This window comes from Leuresthes tenuis, unplaced genomic scaffold, assembly GCF_036924035.1.
Source record: "Leuresthes tenuis unplaced genomic scaffold, fLeuTen1.0.hap1 SCAF_15, whole genome shotgun sequence".
Lineage (NCBI taxonomy): Eukaryota > Metazoa > Chordata > Actinopteri > Atheriniformes > Atherinopsidae > Leuresthes > Leuresthes tenuis.
The window spans coordinates 17,378,947-17,389,770 of NW_027325369.1; the positions used below are offsets into that span (position 1 = coordinate 17,378,947).

General features: G+C 39.1%; 1 protein-coding gene across 1 annotated transcript; it reads right to left on the minus strand.

Annotated features, from left to right (window-relative positions):
• Positions 1–844: 844 nt before the first annotated feature.
• On the minus strand, positions 845–9,909 carry LOC140270134 (plastin-1-like). The gene is made up of 15 exons (XM_072365232.1): positions 9,819–9,909; positions 7,648–7,808; positions 7,442–7,571; positions 6,745–6,877; positions 6,280–6,361; positions 5,104–5,269; positions 4,222–4,364; positions 4,041–4,133; positions 3,745–3,946; positions 3,410–3,488; positions 1,786–1,900; positions 1,516–1,649; positions 1,281–1,404; positions 1,068–1,201; positions 845–983 (listed from the first exon to the last, which is right to left on the minus strand). The coding sequence occupies exons 1-15, from the start codon at positions 9,889–9,891 to the stop codon at positions 845–847; spliced, it is 1,908 nt and encodes a 635-aa protein (XP_072221333.1). The 5' UTR covers positions 9,892–9,909.
• Positions 9,910–10,824: the final 915 nt, after the last annotated feature.

Consider the following 10,824-nt stretch of genomic DNA (forward strand, 5'->3'; position numbering starts at 1 on the left):
AGGTATTTGGGAGGTCAAAACAGAGTCCAGGGTAACTTCGAAGACACTAAAAGCACCTCCCCCATCACAGTTAGGGGAACACTAAATAACGTAATGCAAAGAGTTGTAAGGAGGAAGTCACACTTCTCCAAAAAGAAAATTGAAGTCTGCAGTTTTCTATAAATCACATTGGCAAGCCAGACATCTGTTGGAAACATTTTTTTTTTTATTGAAAGGCTGGAACAAAACAGAACTTTATCAATTAAAAGAGAACCCACTGTGTTCAAGGATAAAAGCCTTTCTCAGTCTGCGCAACGTCATGGTCACAGTGTCTTGGTTTGGTTTTGTAATGCTGCCTAAAGGCCGTGGTGGTTTGTCATTAATGATGAAGCAGTGAACCTGAAAGATTTTCCACAAATTCTAAGCAAAATAAAAGTCAGAGCATCTGTCTAAAACAAAGCATCAGGTGGGAGAAACTGTGAGACTAAAGACATAGTAAAGTATTGATAAAATAAATTAATTTGTCTTTTTGAAGAAAAGTATGGCCAACAGGAACTAAAGTTGAAATATTAACTGGACAACATTCACAGACGTTATGAGAAGACACTTGTGTGTCTCCGCTGCATCTCCTGATATTGCAGAGAAAGTAAATACAACAGAACAGTACTATTAAATACAAAGCAGATACAATTTAGGTTTGATAAAATCATAGTTAAATAAATGCAGATGAGAAAAGTTTTCCCGGTTAGCTCTCGTTGCTTTCGAAGAGATAGCAAAGATTGTTTTGCTCCGTCTGGCAGGTCAAAGAAAAATAATTGCAATTGCATTTTGTTGTTGTTTTTTGCCTCCCCCCAGAGTATCTTTTTCAGTATTTGGCTTTCTTCAAGCCAAATCCCATGAGGGCCGCAAACAGCGTCAGCACCATCTTAGGTTTTACCTCCACCAAATCATCCGGCAGAGCGTAGACACGAGCTCCGATCTTACGGGCCATTGAGATCGCATACCTGAGAGAAAAGCAGGAGGAGAAAGGAGTCAGGCGGCGCTCGGAGAACAAGCATAAAGGTGCGTAAAATACTGTTCTCTTTTACTTGGCATTGTTGAATTTATCCTCATCATCCATCTTTCCTTTCATGCCTTTCTTCACCATGTCCCACTTGACCGTGCCGGGAGCGAGGGCGTCAATCAGGTCAAGCACTGGCAGACTGGTGCTGATCAGATTGTCCTGCAAAGATCATGTAACAGTGACAAACTTGCAGACAGCCTCAAGCTTTCTCAAATACAGCATGTTGTTGCTCACATACCTTGAAGCTTTTGATCTGTGTGTCCTTTCGCTTCTCTTTCAGAGTGGTGTTGACCCAGTCCACGATGATCTGATCTCCAACCTTCTCTCCATCGCCCAAAGCTGACAAAACCATTATTATGTATCTGAGGAAAGACAAGCAGAGCAGGTAACCAACACTGTGCAAGGGATGGTTGTGAGACTCATACATCTTCCCCTAAACAATATATTGCAGTGAATGACACATCTGTAGGTACCTCCTCATCAGCTGCCAGACAAGCGCCAGGGTGTGTAACACACTCCCCTGATTTATGTTGTCTCCTCCAACTCCAACAAGAGAGAAGTGAGCCACATCCCTGCTCAGCATCACAGCATAGTTACAGTTTTCAAGCTAGGATGTAAAGAGAGAAAATAACACTCCTGTTATATTCAAACCATTATGCTTATATAATATATATATATACTATATTATATATATAATATTATATTATTATATATTGTTATATATTGTATATTGCATCCCGCACCTTCCTCATATTGCCCCCCAAGTAAGGATAAGGAGGTTTGTTGACTTTCTGCCAGTTCACAGACACTTTGACTTTTTCTAAAAGCTGCAGAATCACCAAGCCATCGCACAGATCCCTGCAAAAGATGAGGACACACACAATGAACACTAACAGAGGAAAAACACCGAGCATGACGTTCACAATCCTAATTCCTAACAAGGTAGAATGTGTGAAATGTAAATAAAAACAGAATGCAGTGATTTGCAAATCCTATAAACCCACATTTCTATTTACAACAGAACAAAGAAAATATATCAAATGCCGAAAGTGAGACATTTTACTATTTCATTAAAGATACTTGTTCATCTTGAATTTGGTGGCAGCAACGCATCTAAAAAAAGTTGTGACCGGGGCGATAAAAAGCTGGAAAAGTAGGCAGTACTGAAAAAAAAGACCTGGAGGAACATGTTGGAAATCACTAAATGGGCTCATGGAAACTTCCAGAGGTCATTTTCAGCAAACTATTCACTGTGCCATCCGCAGGTTGAAGCTCTATCATACAAAGAAGAAACCATATATGAACATGATCCAGAAATGCCACCATCAATGGACTGAGGCAAAGTGGAAAACTGTTCTGTCGACAGACAAATCAAAACATGAAATAACTTTTTTTTTAAATCATGTACACAGAAGCCACCGGATAAAGGAGAAGAGGGACCATCGGGCTTGTTACAGTCTGCATCTACTACAACAGTATGGATTCAAAGTAAAAGAGTTCAGGTGTTGGACTGGCCTGCCTGCAGTCCAGACAGCTTGAATCCTATATGAGACAGGAATGAGACAAGATTAGCCTCCCAAAGGTCCAGCAGCTGGTCTCCTCAGTTCCCAGATGTTTGCAGAACATTGTTAAATGAAGAGGGGATGCTACACAGTGGTAAACGTGGCCATCAAATTCAAGACGAGTAAAAAAACTGTCAAAAAAAATTCATGAAATAGCTAAATGCCTCACTTTCAACATTAGATCCGTCTTCTGTATTCAATTTGAGTACAATATTGGGTTTTGAGTTCAGCAACCCTGTGCATTTTGTTTGTATCTGCATTTTGAAAAAAGCATCAGAACTTCTTTTGTCTTAGAAATAGTTTTAAAGTGAAATCGTTCTCAAGTATAGATGCAATCAAGTAGAAAATGGCAAAGGTCTGTTAATGTATGCATGTATGCTGTGTTCAAGGCTAGTTTCAGATTGGGAGTCAAATGAGGAGATGCTTTGAAAGTATGTGAACAGAAGCTAAAGTGAGCAACCCTTGACAATGAAACCTCATTTAGATGATGTGAAAGAACAAACGCCGCAATGAGCATACTGAACAGTTCAATTTACACAGGAAATAAAAGCAAATAATTAAAAAAAGAGAATTAAAAGGCACAAGTAGAAATAAGGTATATTTATGAATGCACAGCTTTAATGGAGCATAAGTAAGGACAAACACATTGCCTAAATGATGCCTGCCCTGCTATTTTTATCTATTTCTGTCGTTTATCATTATACTGCACCCTAAAATGCAATTTGCTATCAGTAGGAATGTCAAGTATTCTCCTCTTCCCCTTATAAGGCTATTCACACTTATGTCAAACCTGGTATACTCATACCAGTAGAGATGGTTGACATGTGGGGAGACGCCCAGAGAGTTCATCCAGTTGCGAAAGATTTTCTCTTCCCTGGTCTCCTCTGGCAAGACATAAATACACCATAAACGTTATTACATGTCCCACCAGCTGTTCACTCACAGCTGATGACGGCTACAGTCTATATGTAACATGCCACACATTAAAACACTCATTTTCTCATTCATTCTACTGGCTTGTGGTTAATATAACAAGCATTACACTGGTTCCCTGCACACTCAAAATATGGTGAATGTGAATTGACATCAGTATTTTCTGACTAAACGTACACCAAAACCTTAGTGACAGGCCCATCTCACCTCTTACTTGTGCCTGCTCTAAGTCGTTTCCATTCACACCTGCCCCCTGCAGATTAGGATGCATGTTGAACAGGTTGGCCACGAAGACCAAGTTGAGTTTGCTGTTTCCAGATGTGACGTCATGAGGAGAAACAAACTGCCTGCAGTCCAGCCTGGCCGCCTGCTGCAGCATCAGCTCCGCCCTTCGTTCCAAATTCCGCTCCTTCACAGACACAGACACACGTATACATTAAGATCAATGCACATGCAAAAATCTGTGAGCACATACAAATGATCGCAAAAACAAACCGACTCACGCTGAGGCCGCTGATGTCGATTTTCACGCGCGTTTTGAATTTTTTATCCTCTGAAGCAATCTGGCTCAGCAGGTAGAAGTAGGCCCGAGAGTCCTTCAGTGGCACAGTACAAAACAAAGTTAAACTAATATAAGCAAGTGTGTTTGTGGGTTTGTGTGAGTGTGTGTGTTCGGCATGGCACCTTAATGTCTTCACTGAAGTTGCTGATTGTTTGTGTTCCCGCATTGAGTAGATGATAGTTGACCCAGCGGAGCAGCAGTTCCTCGTGGGAGAGAGAAAATAGATGCTCCAGTTGTTCTCCATCTTTCAGAAGCCAGATGAGACCTGGAGACACACAAAACTGCTTTCAGCTTACCGTTCAAGCAAGAGAGGTGAGATTGATCAAAACTTATGGCTTCCTAAAGCAAAACTTTCCATTTAAAAGGAGAAATTGGTAAAAAAAGAAAAAAACAACAACATGTTAAACGATGGTGTTGGTGGAAAAAAGAAAGAAAGAAGAAAACCAAGTTATTTTTGGATATAAATGTAAAAAGAAAAAGGGGGGGGGTACATTACCATTAACCAACTGTTAAACTTTCTAATGAAGAAAGCCTACATTTTAGAGAAAGAAAAGAAAAAACGTGTCTGCATTCAAGTCAGGGCAAGCATATAGTGTATAAGGAGAAGATCACTTATATATACTGTATACATGTAAAAAACGCACAAAGTTATAAAGCAATGAAGTGGCTATATTATCTAATGATATATGAAAAAAGTTGCACGATTTTGTTATCACTGCTTCGTGCTGGAAAATGATTAACTTCAGTAAGACATTGCAAAATGACTCTTCTGCTGCAGCATTTGACCAAACAACATATATGCAAAGTCCCTTTTATTTGAGAAGAACCAATATTTCTCATATGTACATACATATATATAGTGGATGTCTTCACTTCCTGTCAATCTGATGAAGATGTCTGAAAGCTCTCTAACAAGCTTCATCTTTCCTTCAGCAAACAATGACATTGATATTCAAAGGATCTCCTGCATTTCAGGTCCATTAAGTTCACGTGTGTGTACCGACCTTCGTTCTTGCTGAGTTTCATATCAGCAAATAGTCCAGCCTTGATGATCTGCCAGAGCAGTCCCATGACCAGATGGGGTTTCCCGGCCGTCAGCTCATGAGCGTCCATGCTCACCACTGTGCAGCCGATTGCTGAGGCAGAGTTCATAGCCAAGACCAGATTCTCCTGTGAATGAACATGAAATTACATCAACATGTTGTTTGTTTTCAAATGATTCGAATCCCACCAGTAACAACAAAATTCTCGGAAAGCTGACTGAAGCAGAAGATCTACGGGCCGACTGATTGATAAAGTCCAGCAAACAATAAAAGGCCAAATATGCAAGAGATCTTTTCTTTTTTCTTTACTTGGAGAAAGTGAGCAGTTAAGGAATCATAAAATATATACAACAGATATGGACAGCAAGCAATTTGCAGTAAAAAGTTAATATATTACAGGTTCATTTACAACCTATCACTGTCTCAGATGTTATTCGTGAGCAGCATGTTAATTATTTGGAACTAAATAAGCCTATTGAATGGTTTTCTTCCGGTAGTCACTGAGAGAACAGATTCTTTGCAACCACAGATGATTTCATGTTCAGTTCCTATTGGGGGAAAATGCTTTGCTGTAAATCATTAATTGCTCATTTTATCTGACTGTTCGACATGTAGCTGGAGGCATTCTGTTAGTTTAGCTTAGTATAAAGACTGGAAACAATGCTTCTTCTTTGAGACGTATTACTACCATGAGATCCAAGGTGCGCTAATATTCATGGAGCAGTAAAATGACTCACTTTCAACATTTCTTATGTTTTCTACGTTCTATTGGGAATGAAATATTGATTTTTGAGATTTACAAACCATTACATTCAGTTCTTATTGATTCTACTGATTTTATTTTACCCTTTTTTTGGGAATTGGAGTTCTACTTTGTTAAGTTACAAGCTAGTTGTTTCCACCCTCCCATGCCAAGCTATACAAATAACAATGATATAATAATAATAATAATAATAACAATAATAATAATAATAATAATAATAATAATAATAATAATAATAATAATAATAATAATAATAATAATAATAATAATAATAATATAGTGGAATGAATCTTCTCAGCAAACAATGCCTTGGTGCTTGTATGCCTGTGATCTTAGACAAATGTCCGTATCTGTTTGAAAACCCATCTACTTACTGTCATTTTGAAGGTGGTAGGTTTATTTTTGTTGATGACTCTTTCATCAATCGTGTCAGGTTCAGACAGGTTGATCATTTTACTGAAAGAGAACAAGCATAAAGAGGGATAAGTGCAGGCATGAAATGACTGCCGGGTCCATGTTACCTTCCATGTGTGATGTGCCTCTGTTTAAAGGTCCATTGTGTAGTGAAGCACTCGTTATGAAAGAGAGCAAGGCTTACCCTATAAAAGAGATCAAGGTGAACCACTATAAAACAATATAAAAAGATCACATCAATCCTGCTTTGACCTTTGTTGCACCATAAAAGCCTCGGTGGCGGTCAACAGTAAGATATTTTTGATGACGGATTTGTTTGAACCCACTTGTCTTGCAAGTCGAAAGTGTCATATTTGAGTGTACCTGATACTGATGTGTTTGTTTGTGTGTGTGTGTGTGTGTGTGTGTGAAAGTTTATGTAATACCATAACAGGATGCCATCACGGACGGAGGTGAAGAGGCTCTCATCGTTGGGGTCCAAGGGCAGAAGATGTTGGCAGTCTGGATCTTTCCCCAAAGATTTGTTGATCCAGTTAACTAAAGCCACTTTCTCCTCATCTACAAAAGCAGTCACAGGATGATGAATTGCTCAAGCAGAAATCCCAAATAGTTACCAATTCAAGTGTACAGCTGGCATGTAACAAATAGAAAGTAATCATGAACACAAGTATCATTTTCTAATAGCCAAGAGTAATTTTTACAAACAGACAAGGAAGCTCACAAGCTTGTGCAGATATTACTAAGATGATGAATCATCTTCCAATGATATGGACCCCCCCCAACTCAAACCATTTACCTAATATTTGATTAAATTGGATTACTGGATTGTAAATAGACTGAACTCAACTCCATCTAATTGGGCTCATTAAACTTGTTTGCTTTCTCTTTAAATTGCCTTGAGATTACTTTTCCTGTGAATTGATGCCATACAAATATGTTGAATTAAATAGAATTCATTGTAATTGCCATTTTAGCTCCAACCTCGCCCATGACATCCAAAATTAAGTTTTGCCTAATTGCGAGCAGACTTTGGTCACCGTAAGGACTGCCGGACTTAAATTGGTGCCAGTGAGGTAACAGAGGCAGGCACATACACACAAACAATGCAAAACGCTGCCACACCTGAGTATGAGTGCTGCGTTCCCACGTTGGAGATTACCGACATGCCTCCAAAGGAGCGGATCCCATCTCTCCTTGAGATGCTCTTCCTGAACGTCTCACTGAGCTCTTTGCTCTTCAGCTCTTTGTAGATCTGACCACAAACGGACTGCGTTACTCCACAAGTTGCTGGAGGGGGGAGGTCATGCATTTACTGTGTCGACACTTACAGAGACAAATTCCTCAAAACTGATCTTCTCATCTTTATTTGTGTCTCCAGCGATGAAGGTGTCGATGATCTCTCGCACTTTGTATCCAGGCAGGTACAAGCTTGCCTCTTTGAACAGCTCCTGAAGCTCAAAGTCACTCACATACCCGCTGTTATCAATATCTGGATAAAGACACGCAGAAAAAAACGAACACATACACACACACTTGCTTTACAAATGTTTTAAATGAATTACTTTAATATTTTACTGGTAAATATTGCCCATGAGACGATAAAAGGAAGAACAAACAGAAGTCTTTATAAGCAAATCTGTAATTTCCCTTTAATTTCCGAATAGTTTTCAGGAAAGAACTATGTTATTCAGTTCTGAAGACTTGGTTTAAAGCCAAATACTAAATACATCCAGTTGGAATGTCTTTAGATAAACATTCATTTGGTATTAATCTACCAATGGAAACTTTGTATTCTGCTTTTTTTAAATACTTTTTCTGCTGGTTGACAAATTCAGTTTTTCACATTCTTGGCTTCAAACTGAGCCGAGATGTTGCAAACGATGAAATACATATTGAAGTTGCAACGTATGATCTCAGGAAGTCTTGGTGCCTGTCAAGCTCCATAGACTTGTACAGTTGACCATCTAAAGAAAACCTAAGCTATGTGAAAAACAATGTTGGATAAAGATCTGAGACCGAAAATGTCAACATTTCACAGTAGATCAATGAAAAATTCAAAAAGTGTGTGTGGGGGACCTCCTACTTCCGTTCAACACAGCAGCATTAAAGGTACATATTTACCAAACCTAAAAATGTGTGCATAACAAATAGCAGTTTGCTGTCGTATTAACATTTGAAATATTGCACACTGAACCTTTAAAGATGACGTCACTCTTACTCTTACTTATTTTAAGATGCACCAGTCAGTGGTAGATTCGATAACAATAGATGCTGTGCGCACACCTATTGGGTAGCAACTTGTCAGTGACATCATAGGCCAGCCTTAAAGCATGCCATGATCCATCAACCGTTTTACACCAAATGATTTGCTGCATAGCCGTCGTGTTGTGCGGAGACTAGGGCACAAAAAGTTAGAAAACCACTGGTCTGAACAACAGATTACAAAGCAGCACGATGAAGACTTGTCTTCATCCTGTCCTCTTGAACCATGGTCATCAGTTGGTTTTTCATCTTGCAGCAGCTTATTATCGGTTATGAATTTGTCCAATATTCACTTTGCATGTCGTGCTAATAGGAACTTATTAGAACTGTAAAACACTAATAGAGATGTTTGAACAACATATATATCATAAATGCCGAAATATTGCACTAATATTTATCAAGGCTTTTATAAGCATCCATGAGCACCACAGCAGTATGTTGTGCCAGGTAATATCATATCATATATATTGTGATTATTTTTATTACAGGTAGCTGATAACACTTTGCCAACACTTTCTGCTTACACCAGCTATCAATATTCGGCTAACTATGATGCAAAATAATCACTTTTGATTTCATTCTAAAGCCCTCCTCTTGCAGTTACGACATCACAAGTGGGCAAAAGCAGATCTCAGTTTGTCTACCCATCTTATCTTTCTCTTCTTTTCCTTTTTTTTTTGATGAGCTGAACAGACCATCACATGCTACAGGATTTAATTAAAAGCGCTCTGGAAAATCATTACTCCAAGGTTTGTTGAGATTCATTAAAAATCTTCCACTGTGTCCATATCATCTGTAATTAGCAACAGATTACTGCCTGATTTCCCTGTTGTTCTTCTGTAGTTTGTTACTGCAATAAGTAAAACAGTGTCACATAAAATCTCAGTTTTTCATTACCCTTTACTTCTTCTGTGCCTTTTGCTTGAACAGCACATCGCACAGCAATGATCAGATGATATTCCTTATCTACAGAGTTCATTGTCATCAGCATCATTTTGTAATTAAAGAATATCAACTAATCAACTAATAGATTCTGTAGATGTTTTTATCGTCACATTTGAACACACCTACCACACAAAGTGCACACGCTCTGCAACCCAAGCAGTAAACAATCAGTCACATAAGTGTTCTACTTTATGGTTGGCAGTAAAGGTCTTACTTTGGTCAGAATACCCATCGATAAACCTGTGGGTTCAGGTAAGTGGTGCAACTAAGAGTGTGTCTCAGTGAAACTGACCAATTTTGTTGAAGGCTTCCCTGAGCTCGTTTAAGTCCTCTCGGGAAATCTGTGTGACATGATTATCATCCATAGTTGCTTCTGTTTCATGTACCTGAAACACAGTCACACAAGCACATATGCTGGAAATGGACATGAATCTCAGTCAACATAACAAGTAATAGGCTTCATTTTAAAGCTGCGAAGAAACAAGCGTAGATGAGGAGATAATTGATACTGAAGTGGCAGACAAACTATCAGGAAGCATCATATTAGGTTTGCCTTACATTCCATTGCACAGATGTTTCTATAATCTGCAGCAATGATTCATTAAACTCCAATAATCATTTTTAGCTGAGGAAACTACAATAAAATACAGAGTGAGACATACCTTCATACAAGGCCTGGCAGCAGGAGTCAAGTCTTCCAGAGCTCTGCTAAGCTTCACACTGCAGCAGAGAGGAAGGTGGATCCTGGAGTAGGCAGAGAGCTGATTACTTCTCCAAGGAGGAGTCTCTCAGGTAAGGATCACAGTGGACCTTTGTCCTCATTGGACCTGGGACAGGCGTAGCCCGACGGTTAACATTTAACACCTCAGCTGTGTCATCATGTTACTGTCTACAGAATCAGAGTCAGCTGTTTTGAGATTTTTGAGAAAAAAAATTTGCAGTCAAAACACCTATCTGACTTACAATGCATCTGAGTATAGAGTATATGGCGAGAGAACAAAAAATGTTCATATGTGTTTCGTATGTAAGACATACTGTGGAAACAACAGACGGGACTGGACGATGACTGGGACTATCGGAAGCATAAAAGAAGGCTGGAGCTCACTGATTCTTGTGCAATTTTTAGTGCAAACAAAAGGAAGACTGTGATTCCCACACAAAGCATAGACTACGCAGCTGCTTGAAATGATTCACAGGCTAATCATGGCTCCGCAGTACCATCAAGTCTTGGGGAACTGAAAAAGCTCATCTTTTTCCATAGGTGGTGACATCATTAACTCAGTGTTTCACAGGGAGGC